The 18,775-nt window shown below is 47.8% G+C and overlaps 1 protein-coding gene across 3 annotated transcripts in view; it reads right to left on the reverse strand.

Annotated features, from left to right (window-relative positions):
• Positions 1 to 18,775, reverse strand: part of Eip63E (cyclin dependent kinase Eip63E) — a 50,382-nt gene that overhangs the window by 1,357 nt on the left and 30,250 nt on the right. For 2 of the 3 annotated variants that reach the window (XM_069058421.1, XM_069058430.1), the window contains exons 3-8: positions 10,263 to 10,391; positions 1,688 to 1,884; positions 1,076 to 1,167; positions 839 to 1,013; positions 325 to 726; positions 25 to 277 (exon numbers count right to left, since the gene is read on the reverse strand). In XM_069058421.1, coding sequence (XP_068914522.1) covers positions 25 to 277; positions 325 to 726; positions 839 to 1,013; positions 1,076 to 1,167; positions 1,688 to 1,884; positions 10,263 to 10,391 — 1,248 coding nt within the window. Of the gene's footprint in view, positions 1 to 24; positions 278 to 324; positions 727 to 838; positions 1,014 to 1,075; positions 1,168 to 1,687; positions 1,885 to 10,262; positions 10,392 to 18,648; positions 18,763 to 18,775 lie in introns of those variants that run through there. The other variant, XM_069058439.1, reaches the window with a different exon arrangement.

Raw genomic sequence — 18,775 nt, forward strand, 5'->3', positions numbered from 1 at the left:
GTTTCGCGACCCTCCGGTACTCACCGTCCGGCAGCTCCAGCAGCTTCTTGGGGAGTCCGCTGAAGTACGGGTGCACCATCGCGTCGTCCGCCCCCAGCCGTTTCAGCGGGTCCAGCTGGAGGAGCGCCGTCGCCATGGCCTCCCCCTGGACGACGTCGTGCAGCCTCGGCCAGCACAGCCCCAGCTTCCGCGACTTGTACTGTCCTATCTTGTGGAGTTTGTAGCCCGGCAGCCGCGTCACGCCGGCCCAGTCCTCCTCCAAGGGGGTCCCCAGCACCTGCAACCGCCCCAGCTATACCCCGGCCTCGCGCCTCCACCCCTCACCTTGAATATCTTGTCCAGCTGGTCGTAGGTGTCCCTGACGCCGGGGAAGATCGCCATCCCGGTGATCATCTCGACGAAGATGCAGCCCACGCCCCACATGTCCAGCGACGTGGAGTACTCGGTGCTGCCGAGCAGCACGTCCGGGGGCCTGTACCACAGGGTGACCACCTCGTGGGAGTAGGTGTGGCTCGGGACGGACTTCGCCCTGGCCAGGCCGAAGTCGGCCAGCTTCAGCTCGCCGATCTCGCTGATCAGCAGGTTCTGGGGCTTGACGTCTCGATGCAGCACCCTGCGCTTGTGACAGTACGATAGGCCCCTCAACAGTTGGAAGAGAAACAGGCGGACGTTGCGCGAGTCCAGGCCCCCGCTGTGTCTTTCGAGGTACTGAGACAGGTCGGTGTGCTGCCGAAGACGCAAACATTCGATTCGATCCGATCCGAACCAAAATCGAGTCGCGGATCCGCGAATCCGCGGATCCGCGACTCGACTCTCGTTCTCCGCGTCTCAAACTTACGACATATTCAAAAACGAAAGTCAGAGTCTCTCTCGTGTGGACGATGTCGTGCAGGGTGACTATGTTGGCGTGTTTCAGTTCTTTGAGAAGGGAAGCTTCCCGGATCGCCGTGAAGGGAGCGCCCTCCTCTTCCTGGAGTCTAATCTCTTTCAAAGCTACGACTTGGTTTTGTAAACTGCGGAAAGAGATAGAGATCGTGGCTCGCAAGGGACACGGCACAGATCGACCTAAACTCACTTGCTAAATCCTTTGTACACGGTCGCGTAAGAACCTTCACCTAATTGCTCTAGTTTGATGTAGGCTTCCGTCTTGCCGAACGGAGAGTCCCCCTGGAACAACGGTCGCATGTCAACCGCGCCTCGGACTGGTCGACCGTCACGTGACGCTCGATCGTCCGACGCAATCAAAGACTCGTCCCGAAAACTCTCGGCCTGCGGTCTCCCCTCATCCCATCAAAAACGACTCATCCCGCGACGACCATCACAATTATTCGCGTGACTAAACTGCGACGGTACCGATCTTGATTGTCGTTGTTTTTTCGTTTAATTGGACCGGGCGGACTCGCCTAATTGGAAAGGGCATTACCCTGATGTGCAAGCTACCGTTGATGAAACGGGGGAGGCCCCACGGACGGCTTCTGCTGTTATTACGTTCGACTCGTTTAATTCCTCCGTAACGGAGAACGCCTCCGTCCGTGCACGCTTATTATTTTGCAGGAAGTTGCGCAACAACAACACGGACGATCGCAGAGGTCGAGATTCGTTTCCGGTCCGGCCGAAATGCGAGTCTTTGATTGTATCGGACCGTTCACGTCACGTGACACACTTGGACGACTTGGCGGGAACTCACCCCGAAAGCGGAATACCTCTTCGTTCGGCGGTGGTCGGACCCCTGGTTGAGTAAGACCTCCGACTTGGGCCTGGGGGGTTTTCTCGGTCTCAGTATCACCTTGGTCTCCTCTCGGATGTCGTCGTCGAGGAGTTTGCTGTCGGACGAGACGGACAGTTGGCGCTTCACCCTCTCGTGACCGGACACATTGTACAATTCTGCAAGGAGGCAAAGAGGAAAATGTATAATCCATCAGTTCCGCCCTGCGGGAGCGCGCTAAGAGGGTGCGTCGGCCGCCCTAAAAGCCTTTCAACTTTTAACGTCGCGCCACTATTATGACGGGGGAAGGGAAAATCGCCGCCATTCCGCCGTGTAAAAGCGATATACCTCCGGCTAAATTGATAAACGCGCGTAGAAATCGCGGAGGGTCTCCCGAGTGGCGCTCTTTTTCCCTTCGGCCCTTTTTCTAATTGGCCCCGTTACCGGCGATGCTTAATGCACCGTGATGCACTCGGCCCGACTCTCTTTCGCCTATTCAGATTCCGTGTCGTTTGAGTTTTATTTGTTGCGCCTCGCCTGCCCCGGATAATTAATTTTCTTTTTCGGATTTTTCGGCGAGCTTTCGACGTTAACGGATCGAAAACAACCTCGACTCGGCTCGCCGCCGTCGCAGATGAAGAATTCGACACTCCTCACGTCCGCAATTGGCTCGTTAAGTCGACACGACGACCGAGAAATTCGCCAAGAAAGAAACCGCGTCTGCCACCGAGAAATTAACAATTAAATGCCACCGAAAATACGTTTCTCCTTTTTGACCCCTTCTAACGCCCGACAGTACAGCCGACGAGTTGCCAAAATAAAAATATGAACCATCAATCTTTTATTCACCCTTCTGTGAAACAGAGCAGAGAAATTTTTCACAAAGAGCGTGCTCAACATGGTGCCCGTGTGGCGCGACGTTAACTAATGCCTGTAATGATGTTGACGGCCTTGACGGTTTTTCCAACTGATTATTTTTCTCTATATCTTCTCCGCATTGATGTTGCTTAATGTCAAAAATTATCTCTTAAACGGACCCCCGAAGGCCTGAACAAAGTCGTTTTAAAAAAGGTTGTTTTAAAATTTTGATTGAAACGAAAGAAAGGTCAAAGAAATGGAAACACTCTGGTTTCCTCCTCCCAAAGAAATTTTGTATTCAGAAGTCCATGTTTTGGAACAAAGACAACAATTGTTACAGTGCAGGGATTACTAACGTAAGCAGTGACGAGTGAGTGAAAGTAGCAGTGAAAGAAAGCAGCAAGAGAGAAAGAGATTAGGGTAGGACATCTGAAGAAGGCACGAATCCGTTCACAAAGAGTTCCAGAACGGGAAGATCCCCAAGTAGAAGCGAAGAAAGAAATAAAAGCAAGGAAATGGATAGGGAAATCAAAACCATGATTGGAGAGATAAGAGAGGAATTAGTGGTAGTGAGAGAGGAGAAGGGGGACTAAGGAAAGAATTAGCGGCAGTGAGAGAGGAGATGAGAGGAAGAGAAGAAAAATGGCAGGTGGAGGAGACAGATTGGATGAAAAGGATGGAAATGATAGAGGAAAAGATGGAACAAAGAGAAAAGAATGAGAGGAAGAATAATGTTATACTAACAGGAATAGGGGGAATAAGAGGAAATATAAAGAGGGGGTGTGGGGGGTGGAAGAATGGTTAGAAAGGGAGATAGTGGTGAAAGTGACGTAAAGGAAGCATTTAAAATAAATAAAGATAAAATGATGCTAGCAAAGAGAGAAAGTTGGGAGCAGAAGAAGAACATTATGCTAAATAAGAGCGAGTTGAAGGGAAAAAAAAAGGTGAAAGGATGTATAAAGATGACGATTTGACGAACGAAGAAAGGAAAACACAAAAGAAGTTAAGAGAGATGGCTAGAGAAAAGAGAGATAGGGGAAAAAGGGTGAAAATAGGATACAGGAAGATACAGATAAACGGAGAATGGTTTATCTGGGATGAGAAACAGGAGAAACTGAAGAAAAAAATTTAGAAGAAGGAGAGAAGAAGAGAAGACCAACCGGCGAGAAAAGGTATAAAGAGAAGGTAGATGGACAAAGAAAACGGAAACCGGAAAACAAGCACCGAAAGAGTACAAATGGGAAGGTCAAGGGACAAAAAGAGAAAAGAAAGAGGGAAGAGCTACAGGGGGAATAATAACAGGGGTAAAATTGGGGATTAAAGAAAAGGGACATGAAAAGAGAGAAGAAAAAGGATGAATGGAAAGAAAAGTTCATATAGGCAATAAATGGTGGAAAATGATGACAATGTGCAGTAAAGAGATGAAGAGAATAAGAAGACGTGTTGAAGACGCAATAAAAGAAAATAAGGAAGATTGATACTTTCAACGGGAGCATAGGAGAAAGAGGAGCAAGAAATTGGGAAGAGGAGGGGGGGGATGGGAAAAGAAAATCCAAAGGCAAGGTGGAAAATGCAGAGGGGAAGAGACTGATGGAATGGATCGAAGAAAATGGATGGGAGGTATTGAACGAGAAAAACTAAGGGGACGAAGAAGGGGAATGGACCTATAAAGGTAGCAGAGGGGGAAACAGTGATAGATTACGGAATAGTGAACGAAGAAGCATGGGAAAGAGTAGAAGAATTGAGAATAGGAGAGAGAGTAGGGTCGAGCCATGTCGAAATGGCTGTGAGGAAGCGAAGGGGAGAGAAAGAACAGAGAAGGAAAGGGGCGGGGGATAGGAATAAAACTGTTTATTTTTTGGAACTGCTGTTTTATGGTCAAAGAAAATGTAATCAGGAATCGGAAAGCCCTTAGGGCAAAATAAACCCTTCATTCATATTAGAGCGGATGAGTTTTCTTCAGATGAAATGCGGACAAGTGCGATGGAAAACTATTTTGCAAACCAAAACGTCCATTTTGAAAATCTAGAATTAGCTTTTTTTCTTCTGTTGAAGACTCATCAACACCTCTCCGTAAACACGCTTTAAAATAATGTCTCACAGATGTCTGTGAAAGTGCAGGCCCCGACCTTGACAAGATGTCCGTAATAAAGCCTACTTAAGACACGGAACGTCCGCATCAGAGCCACCGTCCGCAATTGGAGCGCCTCCAATTTTTCGCACATTCTCAATTCTACTTTTCCTTTCTCGACGAACCACAAACGCGACCGTCGACACCTCACGTGATGACACTCCCACATAACAATTGGCCCGTTATCCGCACAAAGGAATTCATTAAATCTTCATTTGTAACGAGCCGGAGACAAAGGCGTTCATTAAAATCTTCAGTTAATTTGCTCACCGTGTAATTATTAACCGCGTCGACAAATTAAACGTGTCACGGTAACAATCGCGAGAGCGGAGATCGTTCGAGGGACGGCGCGCCCCAAGGCGCTACTTCAGGACTGATTCTAATCGCCCGAGTATGTACTTCTCGGACCGCATGTCCATCATCATTAAGCGTCTGCACAGAAGTCGTTAAGGGTAAACAAGAAGGGGAGGTGGCGATTCTCCAGAACTCGAAACCCGTCGTACAACGACAATTTTACGACAGCAGTAAATCCTCCACTGTTGTGCCTTTAATCGCGTTAGTGATAATCGCGGGTCAGGTGGGAGGAAAAAAATCGTCGCGGCGGCGAATTTAAGTAATTCGAGGGAGCCCCCCTGGGCGTTTTTGCGGCGAGCCGCACCAATCTCCCGAAAAAATTTAATGAATGACGCCATTGAAATCTGATAAGGCCGCCATTCATCGGCCGCCATCCGGTCCTATTGACACTCCACCCGTAACGCGATAACAGACGCACTCGTTAAAAATAACGCAAACAGGGGCCACCCACGCGTCCTGGGCCCGTCTCCCAGTCGAAAACTCCATTTATTGATTTTTTCCGGGGCGACTCGTCCCCCGAAGAAGACGTCCGTTCGCGCGAGGTGCGATATTTAATTCATGGGTTCCGGGGCCCGGAGTCGCGATCGTATCGGCGGCTCAATTAGCCGAATCGACGCATGAAGGGGGTGGTGGTCTCATTATCTTAAATTGGTGCGTGCGTCTCCATATATGAATACTTGAGCGACGTCATAATTAAATCTAGACGATTCATGGTGAATTCCGGCGGTTTTGCGGGGACGGAAAGTTACGTCGAAGCTGAAACGCGATAAGGATAATGCGCTGGGATGAGTCCTGTTTGATCGGGGCGGTGCGTGACCGGAAAAGTTTCGTCCTTGCAAAATCTGACCTTGCGACAATGCGAATAAATTCTTTGTTAGCAGAAAAAAAAACTTTTCACATAAAACACATTTTCTAAAATAATGGGGACAGCTCCGCCTCTTCGAGGAGTTAACAGGACATGATCATTATTTCTTAGCCAATGAACATCGAGATTACTTGCAAAAACATTTTGAATTTTGAAGTTAGTACCAGCATAAACAAGTAATGTAGTACTTCTTTTTTTTACTATCAGACCAGTTGATCCTAAGGGATCTTCAGCTTCAAGAATGGTCAGGATCGTGTCAGAGAACACCTTCAGATGAAAAGAAGATTAGCATAGAGAGGTCAATAAAGAAAAAGAAGATTAAGAACCAAGTCAGACATTAGGATGTCTTGAGGACAATGTATTTGGTAAAAGTGGAGGAATCAGAAGAATCTTTTCAATTCTGTAATCGGAGGTGCGAAGGATTTCAGTTCAGACGAAGAGAAGATTTAACAAAAAGAATCAAAAGACCTCAAGAGGGAAAAAGGATTAAGAAGCAATTCAAAGATGAGGATATCTTATGTTAGAGTACGACAATGCATTTGGTGAAGAGGAAAAGGTAGAGGAATCAGAAGAATCTTTACAATCTTCCAATCAATAGTGCAAGGAATTTCATTTCACACGAAGAAAAATTTAGCGGGATGGATCAAAAGAGACCTCAAGGGAGAAAAAGGTTTAAGAAGCAATTCAAATATTAGGATATCTTGTCTTAGAGTGCGACTATGCATTTGATAGCGAGGAAAAAGTAGAAGAATCAGAAGAACTCTCTCAATTCTCCAATTCTAGGTGCAAAGGATTTCACTTCAGACGCAGAGAAGATTAGCAAATAGAATCAAAAGACTCAAAGGAGAAAAGAAGCAATTCAAAGATTAGGATATCTTGAGTATGACAATGCATTTGGTAAAGAGGAAACAGTGGAGGAATCACAAGAATCTTTACAATCTTCCAATCTATGGTGCAAGGGATTTCACCTCAGATGAAGAAAGAGAGCACGAAAGAGAAGGAGATTTAAAGAAAATTGAGCATTAGGAGATCTTGCATTCTAGAAGGACGATGAAATCACTAAAGCAGAAAAGGGGATTATAAGAATGAATCAAAAGAGAGATCAAATGAGAAAAAGAAGACTGGGAAATAATTCAAACGTTAAGATATCTTGCATCACTGTACGACAATGCACCTGGGAAAGCGGAGAAATCGAAACAACTCCAATTCGCCGTCCAAAAAAAAATCACTTTTAACCCGTGGTAAACCCGACTCGATCCAAATTGATTTTTTACCTCCATTTGGGACACCAACATCCTTGCAAGGATGTAAACAATGAAGCTCCCCGATTAATAATGCAAAGTGGTTTCCTTGCGCCACCCTCGCCCGAATCCAACAAAACGTAAAACGAAAATCTCCTTCGCACGACAAGAAACAAAACCTCGCCAATTTTTTTTTCGCCTCCTGACACCTCGCCTTTGACTCGCGTCTCCTTTAATAATTTTTTTGCCAAAGCGAATCCAACACCTCCTCCTCGGTCGATCCCCTCCCGCTGCGAGATTGCTCGCTCCCTCCTCGTCGGATTTCCCTCGTGTTTTTTATCACTGTGCCCGGCGCACATCACATGAATATTTAAGAAAAGCCCCAATTAAGAAAAAACTCGATTCGCATTTAATTCGGAACCCCGGCCGAAATTAAAACGCGATCCGCATACGAGACGATTACGAAATTAAAATTTCAAATTTACAATCCCTGGCTGCGACTTAATAACTCAGTAACTCCGCAATCGCGAACGGGTGCATCGCCTCCTGCATCCATATTTGAACACCCTCCGGTTGTTGGTCGCCGCCCCCCGCGCGTTTTCTTCGATCGAATTAAGAGGAGCTTTTCTGGTGGATGCGCCGGGCGATGTTTCGCCGCCACTTTTCACTTCTTCGCCGGCTATTGATTAACGACGGCCGCAGACACTTGCCAATAATGAAAAATCAATGGCCGACACGGCTCCATCCCCTTGCGAGATTAGTCGCACCTTGTACACGCCAAATTGGAACAAATCCCGCGGCGGGGCGAAAAAGCTCGCCGCCGCCGTCGCAATCCGGACGTCTGCGACACCAGATCCGGAATGAGTGATTCGCGATTTTCTCAACTCCGGGAGGAAAATTAATTCGTCCGGTTTCGGGCACCGCAACTACGCCCGGAATTGCGGTGAACTTTGGTAATTAATAGTTGGGAATAGTTATCGGAGCTCCTTCAGGAATATTGCCCATCAGAATTCGGCTGGAAATTAGCATCAGGTGGGGGAATGCCAGGAGTGATTTCCCAAACGAAAAATTTTCGTCTTGATCGTGCTAGCGCAGTCCCTTTAAATAAACTGTTGATTGTGTTGCGCAAAAACCGGTGAATTACAACGGGAGAACGGTATTCCCTGGAGTTTTCACCGGAGCGGGAGTTGCACAAAACCCGACACACGCTAATAAAAAACTTTTAACACCGCAAACCGCACCACAAACGAAAAAATCAAATAAACAAAACGGTTCGCATTCCGGAATGTTGGTAATTTGATTAGAACGTCTCGCTCCCAACCAGTGCCGGCACTTGACAACATTTTCCACACCAAATTGTTATTTTCTGCCCTATTTTGAAAAATCCCTCGAGCAGACTAAGAAATATAAAAGATGGCTCCTCCACACAAAGCCGTACTGCATTCAACTGTCAAAGTATCTCCTGCAGGAGTTCTGATCACACCACGTGCTTCAAGATCTTCTGCAGATGAGAATGTCGTCGAATAAGTATCCCTGCAGTGTCGCCGATAAAAATGTAGAACAGCAAGGGGCCGATAGTGGCCCTCTGGGGAACCCCTTCCAAGTTTCCAGTTCACCCGTTATGTCAATTTTGGCGTTATTGAATTTATTTATGGCGATTTAATTCGGCATTAAAGATAACACGGCCTCCTTCAAGTTCAATGCAAACAACGTTTTATCAGCTTGTTGTGTTCATAACGTCGTTGTTTGATCGTCCAATAAAAAATACATGCAAATACTCGGTCGACTTTTTTCGAGATAACGGAAATTTCATCCCTTCCCTGGATAAATAATAAATGGAAAAAAAAAGGTACGGGAAGGAGCCGGTTCCTGGCAGGATAACGCTGAACTTTGTAAAACGTAATCTGCTACATTTGCACGAGCGTGTTTGTTATGCATATCGTTCCTTGTATTTTCGCGTTTCCGGTGGCTTTCCGGCTTTTTCAGCAGAGGACTACGCAGGAAAACCTCGTCCGCCAATTTGCTCGATGCCAACATTACAAAAAAAAATTACAACGAGAATTTAATACCCGAACTAAATCGGTTTGGATGTAATCTGATGGCCCGTCCTTGTTTAAATTTGACCTTCCTGGTACGACAAAAAAATAGGGGGGAAAATCCCCAACGATGATTTTTCCGAGCTTCGATTTCTCCTTGCTCAAAGAATTTCTAGTTTACAAAGACGACAGAACATTCCGCCTGCGAAAGCACGGCCTGATTTCCACCCGATGCACCTGAAACCGCACGATTTTTGCCTTTTTCCTGCTGCGAAAAAATATCCAATTCTTCGGCTCGACTTGTCGCGATCAAAACATCCTGCGAACTCGTTACGTCGAATCTTCGATTCCTGCCGCTTTTACCGTAACCGATATGCGACAACTTCTCCTATCTGGGTCAGGACCTTTGAGCTCTTCCTGCAGCCGATTCGGCACAAAAGCGAGCATGCATTCGAAAAGACGCGTCGCGAACGACGTCCCGGGGGCCGCGAGGGCGGCGACCCCGGGCGCTTCATTAGCGTCCCGATAAATACTAAATTACGGGTCACATAAACACGGCATTAATTAGCAGGGGAGACGACAGCCGAGTGAGTAACGAGCGGGGAACGACGCCCTTATGACCTCACAACAAGACAACACCTACGCCTACGCAAAATCCGATTTATGGCGACGTTTATTGCGAATTAAACGAAAAGACATGCAAAGCGGGGATCCCCGGGGGTTGGAGGAATTTCGAGGGGATGGGTGGTGCACCGCCACCGGGGAGCGGCCGCGTGCGGTGACCTAAAAACCGGCGCCGGCCGGTCTGTTCCGCCCACGGGAGCGGTGAGTCACCTGTCCGCCGCCGCCGTGATTAATCCGCCGTTCCCGCTTATTGTTTCGTCGGTCAATGATAGGCCCTTATCCGGGGTCGGATTAAGCGGGCAATGTCATTAGTTGCGAATTAGTCCGGTGTGTGCGATAGTCCTCCAAAATAAATTAAATTGGCCGTAAACCGGGATATACGGAGGTCTCTCGGTTTCTCCGTGTGTGAGGGAGCAAACGACGTCGTTCCCCTTAACGAGACACTCACCGTATCTAATATCACCTTTCCCGGCGGGTATGTTTCCGTTGGGCTCCAAGCGGTCTAGGAACTCGTCGCTGTAACCGTTGTAGGGCAGCTTGCCGTGGTTGTGGTCTTCGGAATCCTCCTTCGACACCGCTGCAACAGAAATAACAAATTTTGAAAAACCGACCATCCTGTGAACGGTCGTCCAAACACCCGACCGTTCCTTGAACGGTCGTTTGAACAACCGACCGTTCCTTAAACGGTCGTTCTTTTTTAAAATGACGCACCAATTAATTAACTCGAATCGAAGGCTACAACAATCGACTTAATTAAACGCAATTAATGCGCTGCCGCTTTTTAATTACTCACAAGCGCGCTCCCCGTGACCCGGTCCATTTCTCACCGTGTCCCGTTTAGACCTCGCCGACTCCGGTGACCTATATGCCGTCTCCGGGTTAGCGAGCGCTTTACACCCGGAGTCTGACGCCCGAGTGCTGTGACCCCTATATCGATCCGGAAGGCGTAGCGATAAAGACGCCGTATTGTTAGTGGCCGAAACCCGATCAGCCCCCGTTGATTGTTTGTTCGACGGCGGCGTCGGATTTCATCGCCACGTGGAATTCGGCGGGCGCGGGCCAGGTGGGAATCTCTCCCGGTTCCGAGGGAGGAACGGGAGTGTCGCGGCCTTTGCGGGAGGAAAATTGCGCATTCTCGGTCGACGAAAGTTGGATTATTACGAAGTTGTGTTGGCCCTTTACGGCACTTGTTAAACTCGATGTGGACAAAGCGCAGCTTTGTCGGGACGATATTTCGCCACCCCCCTCTTTTTTCTCCCCCGGTACTAAATATCTTGTCAATATCTTGGTGCATTGTGTCGAGATAAACAGTTCCCGATCTTGTTTTTGTCCAAGATCCTTCCATTACGTCGTTAATCATTCACGACCCCCTCGGATGATTAATCCTCGAATTTTAACGCAAAATCCGGGCGTCCGGACTTATTTCTTAAACCCAGGAGCTCTAACTCGATTTGCCACACGTTTCCCCACAATTTAAAAACAACACAATCATATTTCACGGTCTCCTCCTGTTTGGCCAAACTCCGACGTGCGACGTCTCACCCCCGTAAGGGAACGAGACGTGCCCCCCCACTCTCATCCCCCGGAAAATATAAACGGAATCGTCGGACGGCTCCTCCGGGAGTCGACGTCCAGGTGCATCGACTCCGGAAAAAATCATCCCGATATGTCAGTGTCGCGTGTTCCTTATCTCTCCTTTCTCCCTTGAATTATTGAGGACGTCCGAATGAGAAACACAATAAATTCGGGCCGTCCCCCGTTGCACCTCATATTTTCTTGAGCGGTTGTGCCGCTCTTAATTTCCGCATCCCGATTCGACATTTATGTATCGGAGAGGGTCCGGACCGGATCGATATCGCCGGAATAAATCCTGGTTTGGAGATTTCCTTTTTTGTGCTGTCACGAGCGGACAGCTCGTTCCGGCGAAGGAGAGGGCTTTTCATTTAAATAAAAATAAATTGTCTAGACTCTCCCTTTTAACCGCATTTAAATGATCTCGAGCGTTACGAAATGAAGCTTTCTCCATTGGAATTTTTTTCATAAATATATATTCTCCCTTTTGTGTTTCTCCAAGCTGATCACTGGGGAGATTTTCTGTCCCACGGATGGGGGATCCAATATGGGGACAGCCGAGGAAAGTACAAAGAGATGTAGCGATATTCGGGGAAATATTCTACTTCGGAGGTTTTCTTGTGCCACCGATGGGAGATCTAGAAGACATACAGAGATCTGCGAGGTGCAAGATGAAGGAGAGATACAGGAAGAGAAATAGAGGAATCAGAGGGAAATACCAGGGAATTCGAGAAAGAGACAGGGAAAAATCCGAGGAAATGGAGATTTGCGGGAGACACAAGGGGATCCGGGGGAGGTTCAGAGGGATCCGGGAAGATATCCTACTGCGGAGATTTTTGTGCTACATAAGGAGGAGCCAGAGGAGATACAAGGAGATCCAGAAAAGACACTGACAAATGGGGAATGGAAGATCCAGAGGAAACAGGGGGATGTGGGATGGGAGATTAAGAAGAGATACAGGAAGATCCATGTAATACCGGGGTGTTTGAGAGGGATACAGGATATCCAGAAAAAATACAGGGAGATGTGGAATAAGAGATCCAGAGGAAATACACGGAGATCCGAGGAAGATACGGAGTGATCCAGGGGAGACATAGGGAGATGCGTGATGGCAGATGAAGAAGAGATACAGGGAGATACTGGGGAATTCGTGGCGGATACAGGGACATCCGTAAAATATCCATTGAGATATGGGAAGATTCAAGGAACATCCAGGGAAATAAGGAAAGTGTCGAGGAGGTATTCTACTGTGGAGAGAACTAGACGGAGATATCGGGGAATCCGAGAAAGAGACAATAGAGATCTGTGGCAGACACAAGGGGATCCGGGGGGGTTTAGTTGGATCCAGAGAGATTTGGGAAGATATCCTAACACGGAGATACCAGAGGAGATACAAGGAGATCCAGAAAAGACACTGGGAAATTAAGAAGAAGTACAGGGAGATCCATGTGATACCGGGGAGTCTGAGAGGGATACAGGATATCCAGAAAAGATACAGGGAGGTGCGGAATGAGAGATCCAGAGGAAATACACGGACATCCGAGGAAGATACGGAGTGATCCAGGGGAGACGCGGCATGGAAGATGAAGAAGAGATACAGGGAGGTTTGGGAAGACATTTTACTGCGGAGATTTTTTTGCCCTAAGAATGGACGAATCAGAGGAGACATCCGGAGATCCAGGAGATATCTGGAGCACAAACAGGGAGATGCGGATGAGAGATGACCAACACATACAGGGAGGTACTGGGGAATCCGAGACGGATACAGGGACATCCGTAAAAGATCCAGTGACATCCATGGAAACAAGGAAAGTGTCGAGGAGGTATTCTACTGTGGACATTCTTTTTTTGTTGTTGGGTGTTTCCAAACTAACGTCGAATCCGCCGCGGATTCCTTCCGGGCTTATTTCTCCGCGTTCATTGTCTCGAACAATAGCCCTAAAATATCGCGGAGCCGCCAGTCGGGGATAATTCACTGCTTAATTTTCTCAGACATCCATTTCGATGGGGTCACCCTCGAAACTTTCACTCGCCGACTTTCCGACAAAGCGCCGGCCCTCCACCAGACAAAGAGACCGGAGAAAATCCGGATCCGCGGCCATTGTTCAAAACGAAACGACATTTGTTCGCTCCCCCGGAAACATAATCATATTTCGTTAAGCACCGAAGATGCTGTTAAATTGCTCTACACAAAACGGGATGAAGTGTTCGAAGGAACGAGGGGCGGCGAGACGTGCCCTATCCGCGATCGAAGCTCCCGTCGCGGCTCCGATTAGCAGGACGTCTTCCGTGCTTCGGGAAAAAGTGCACGGATTCCTTCGACCACCTCCGATTTGAGAATCAATCAAACGCTTCCAATCGTCGCTGTCTTTCCGGCAATTTGTCCCGACCGCTTCACTTTATCCAGTAGTTATCGTCTCGATTGGCGCATCGGAAGCGATCTTCATCCCGGAGCAATAAAATGCACCGACGACCGAGAGTTTTTCCACCCTTCCGGCAAACGGAATAAACAAAGACGGCGGGCGATCCAGAAGCAAACATTAAAGTCACGTACTTTGTCGGAACATTTCTGTAAATTCCCCGTTGCAGGCGGGGATCACGTAAGCTGCAATCTGCAAATAAAACCGGAGCCTGAACGCGACGAAACAGTCATCGGCACGTAACGAGCGTCGGGGAGTTTTCACCGACGACGGAAGGGTTGATGGAGCGTCGCGGGGATGGCTCTGTCGGGACGGGTTGAGGAGGGTCGAACGTCTTCATTTCCACCGAACACATCGCCGCCACCAGATCATCCTGCCGGTGACCGCCCGCCAGTGGAACACTCCTGCGCGAGACCGCATCCCCTTTGACAGACTCCGGACCCACCGGAGCTTATTCCCAATTACACCATTTACATAATAGTCAATTTGCATTGCTAATGCACCTCCAACGAATTTATAGAGATAACGTCTACGAGCGCCGCCGGCAAGCGTAATTAATTGAGACACTCTTCGCCGACACACTGTATACACCAAACACGTCACACTCGTCGATATCTCATCTTCTTCCTCGTCCCGGAACACGTACTCCGCCTGTCTCGTCGAGACGCGAGTTTTAATTTGCAAAAGCCCGCCCCCAGGTGAGCCGCCACAAATCTCCATTCAATTAGTCCCCGCAAAACAATTACCGTACGTCTGGATCGAACACGAATCAATGCCTGGCAGGGACTCGACCCCAAATCTGTCGAGGTGTTAAACGACGGGATTATTACCAAGTCCTGGATTAATTTATAACTGCAACTGATCCCTCCCGGTAACCCTCGCAGCGTCTTTAATCAACCCTTTCTGATCGTCTGATGACGGTGCACTCGTGATGGAAGTGCCCTCTCTCCTCGGAGATAATGGACTGGTTTGTTTTAATCCGAATCCTCCCGGCCCCTGTAAATTTTTAAATAGTCGGACAAGTTTTATTATCCCTTCGTTCTCCTCGCACTTTGAATAATTCAGGGTGGTTCCCATTAGACCGGGACTGCGGGATGCAAAATACATGCTTTATCAAATAAGTGCATATTTTATGGGGCCAGAAATTGTACTTTATCCTTGCGGGTCAGGAGTGGTCGCGCTTCCTTCACCAACGGGGAGATTTCCATTAAAAACAACGCGAGGGCGGTTGGAACGTTCTATTGTTTGTTTTGCTCTCATATCAGCCACTTGATGGGGCAGTTTAAAAGACATTAACCGAGTGGGTTTCTTTGCGATAGCGGCGAACCCTTTATTTATCATGGGGAGACGTCGAAGAACTTCTTTGAACTTCTGGTGTTTCATTTGTAATGTTTTCGCCACATTTTGTTTACACAATCGTCACATCAATCATTCATCGGGACGGCTCCCTTCGACACCACTTCACGATTAATAAAACAGAGTAAATATTTTTGTTATTCTGTTTTCCTTCCACTACAACCTTCCATCATCGCAGCATTGTTCTTAAAATCTCACAACGAGATGAATTACTCGTCCATGACAAGAAATTCTACTTCGAAACATTTAAGCTCCGAGAGATTACTTTTCGACACACGTTCTGACTCCGTGCCAAAAGCTTTTAAAGCAAGAATTATCTGCCATAATGTATGGAATGTAAGACATGTCAAAATGTGGGCGTCTATTTATCGAACAATATTTCCTTCCCATTTTTCCAGACAATCGCATCTCAACTCCTCTTCATCATTTTCTTGGTACATACTTGCAACTCCATCGGCGATTTTTCACTCTGGATCTGGGCAGTATGTACTGTTTTCTCAATTTGGTTGTAGATCGTAACATTTTATGGTATCTACTTTAAGTTAAAGATCTTGCGGGGTTTATAAATCCTAGTTTACCACTAGCAGACCCAACCATTGCGCCCGTTAATCGCTCATAATATGCAATGAAATTTTACAACCTACAACGATTTCCAGAAAACAGTACCTTCACGGCCTTGACACTCCAGTTTTTGCGTATTTCTCAAATTTCAATTTCCTAATGGATGAAAATGATCCGACTCTCTGGAGGTAATTAAATGGCGTTCGTTAAGAAATTACGCGCGGTCGAGGGCGGCGGTGTTGGCCTTTCGCAAACAACCGCTCCGGAAAATACTGGACTCGCTTTTCCGAAATCTTTGACTCTTTGTGGTGCCACTGGTTCGACAGCACCATCTTGTGGGTCGTCTGCGGCACAACGTGCGGCCATTCCGTCCCGCCAAAGTACTCGTAAACCATTTTGAGAGGGCAATATATTCGAAATTTATTAGGCATGTATAACTTGCTTCCCGTAAACAATAAACTCCTTTACGATCGCAATATTTCTCTTAAATTGCCATTAGGTGAGGGCTTTGCCGTAGGTCTTCCTCCTGGACCTGGATCATTACTCGCTCGATTACTCGTCCAGTCAACTTTTTTCCGGTCTCTCCTCTCCGACAATTATTGCGTCTTTTCCAGACACCACTCCCGGAAATAAAAATCCACTCGATCTCGCGGGAATTGGCACGCTTCCACCGATTTATCGCCACCGTTATTTGCTTTCGCGAAACGCGGTGTTTATTCCAGATTCCACCGAGGTGTTATTAATCGTTCCTGCTCTTCCTGGAGTCCTCTCGGACCACCCCTTTGGCCGAATTGTGCGCGGGGACAAAAACTAATCGGAGGGTTGTCGCCCCTCAATCATCCCACGCAAACATTTACGTTTTCGGGGGTGGCTGCATCGGAGGCGTCCCGCCATAAAACTTAACATGTCATAATGCGTTTTACGGCTGGGTCGTGTGCAACCGACCCTCGCCGAGACATTAACGATTTAATAGGAGCGAAAAGGGTTGGAATCGGTGAACAATCGCCCGGGGATGCGTCCTATACTGTAATAACCCGACCTCATGCATTATGGATGACTAATTCGGCCCTTAAACATGAATCATGTATTTTTTAATTAAGATAAAGTTATTAATAAATGCGGGGCGAGGTTTTGTCGATTAGCTGCACCCACCCTCGTCGCCCGATCGCCGCGAAAACCTCCCCAAAACCACCTGGACTGTCATCAGGCCGCGGCGAAAGCTCCGTCCCGGAAGCTGAACTTTCAGAGGTGACATTAATTCGGCCTGTAGTGTTTTATACGGTGTAAACACGGCGATTACTCTTAATCCCCCGAACACAATAACGGAGTGTTTGCAAAGCCGACTCCGCGGGACCCTCCTCCTGGCTCACCTGGACCTTGCCGGAAAAAACAGAATTATGCTTCTACGGCGAAGCCCTCCGCTCGTAAAGTTTCCAAAACAGAACCGTTAGGGCGAAATCTTAAGCGATATTAAAGTTCATCGAGTCGAACCAGTTTTTATGGTTTAATCGGATGTTTGGGGTAGTTTTCTTGCTCCTTTGAGTTGGCGCTTCCGATCGTCCGGAAAAATGGCGGGACTTTAATCAAGGTCTCGCGTTTATTCCGGTTGCTCCGGAATTTCCGCCCCGAGCTTGCACACAAATTAAAATTAATTAGAGGGAGCCGAAAGGAAGGGGACCGGAGAGATAGAGTAAATGATTCTTGGTGATGCCCAACTGACCCCGCGCTCTCAAAGGATTCGGGGTCTTCTTTGTGAAAGGGGAAAGTGAAAAATCGCATCGCCGCCAGATTTTCCGTCTGGCGTCTTTTTCAACATTTTCCGCTGTTCCGGACAAGTCGGCAGCCTCTCCAGGCCATCCCCGCACGAGGGTGACTCCGCGGCTTGTATTTCCTATTCCATTACTTACTTTTATATCCCTTGGTGGTCGTAAAAACTTCATTTTTATTGTTTGCACTCACACCTTTTCCTACACAATTCTATATAATTACATGTCAAGACCAATACGGACACGTTTTAAATGTCCAATTTTCCCCTCGACTCATTCCGACTTCTCCATATTCCGGGAGCCGCCAATCCACCCCGTTTAATTGAAAATTACAATTTCTTCATCCACCCTTCTCGTTGCGCTGTCGATTCCCCTTTGGACACGTGCTAGTCACACCGGTCACTCTTTGACCTCGCCTTTGCGCAACCGACAAAGAATAATGTTCCGGCGTAACCGTATCACAATCCAATTATGTACTCTCGTTTCCCGGAATCGCTTATTAGTGGCGCACAACAGGATTACGGATTCCCTGGACGTGATTAAAACGTAACGCGAAACGAAATTAAAAACGGCAACACTTTGCCGCACCGGTCATATTTCTCCCCCGGAGCGGCCAACCTCCGGAAAAAAATCGAGTCACGTCCCGTCCATCCACCCTTGATGCGGGGGTGTCGATCGGACAATCGGAATCCCTCGATTTATGCGTTTTTAATCGGGACATCGTAAACATCACGAAACGGGATTAGGAAGGGGTGGAAACGTTGCAGGTGAATTTATGCAGTGTCTGCTAATGTGTACACGCGGATTACGGGAAATGAAAGGAAAAATGGGGCGGATGAAAAAGTGGCGGCGGCGGTGGTGTTTATGTAGCGTGCGAATTGGAGGCGAGTAATCCCGTTTGATGACGTCACTGTTTAAAAATAGTCCGTTGCCCCCGATGGGGACGTTGTTTAAGCGCCAATTATCGCAATTATTAATGCCGATGACGTTCTGTTTTATATCGTTCCGACCAATTAGGACGAGCGCGAACAAACAAACCAGTCTGGGTCCAGGGTAAACAAAGAGTCGACCGATGATTGTGACGGCGCGTGACACCGACCGGACCTGGGGGCGGCGCGAGGGCCCCCGCGATCGCACACGCCACACACGAGAAACTTACAGCGATCGGTCATCAGCAGGGCCAGGTTGCCCTTGCCCTCGAGGTTGCTCTTCGCCACCGCCGGATCCGACATCGCCGCCGCACCAGCAAGACCAGACTTAACCTTAAAGCGTCGCCGCTAAACTGA

Source organism: Tenebrio molitor, chromosome 1 (genome assembly GCF_963966145.1).
Source record: "Tenebrio molitor chromosome 1, icTenMoli1.1, whole genome shotgun sequence".
NCBI classification, from domain to species: domain Eukaryota; kingdom Metazoa; phylum Arthropoda; class Insecta; order Coleoptera; family Tenebrionidae; genus Tenebrio; species Tenebrio molitor.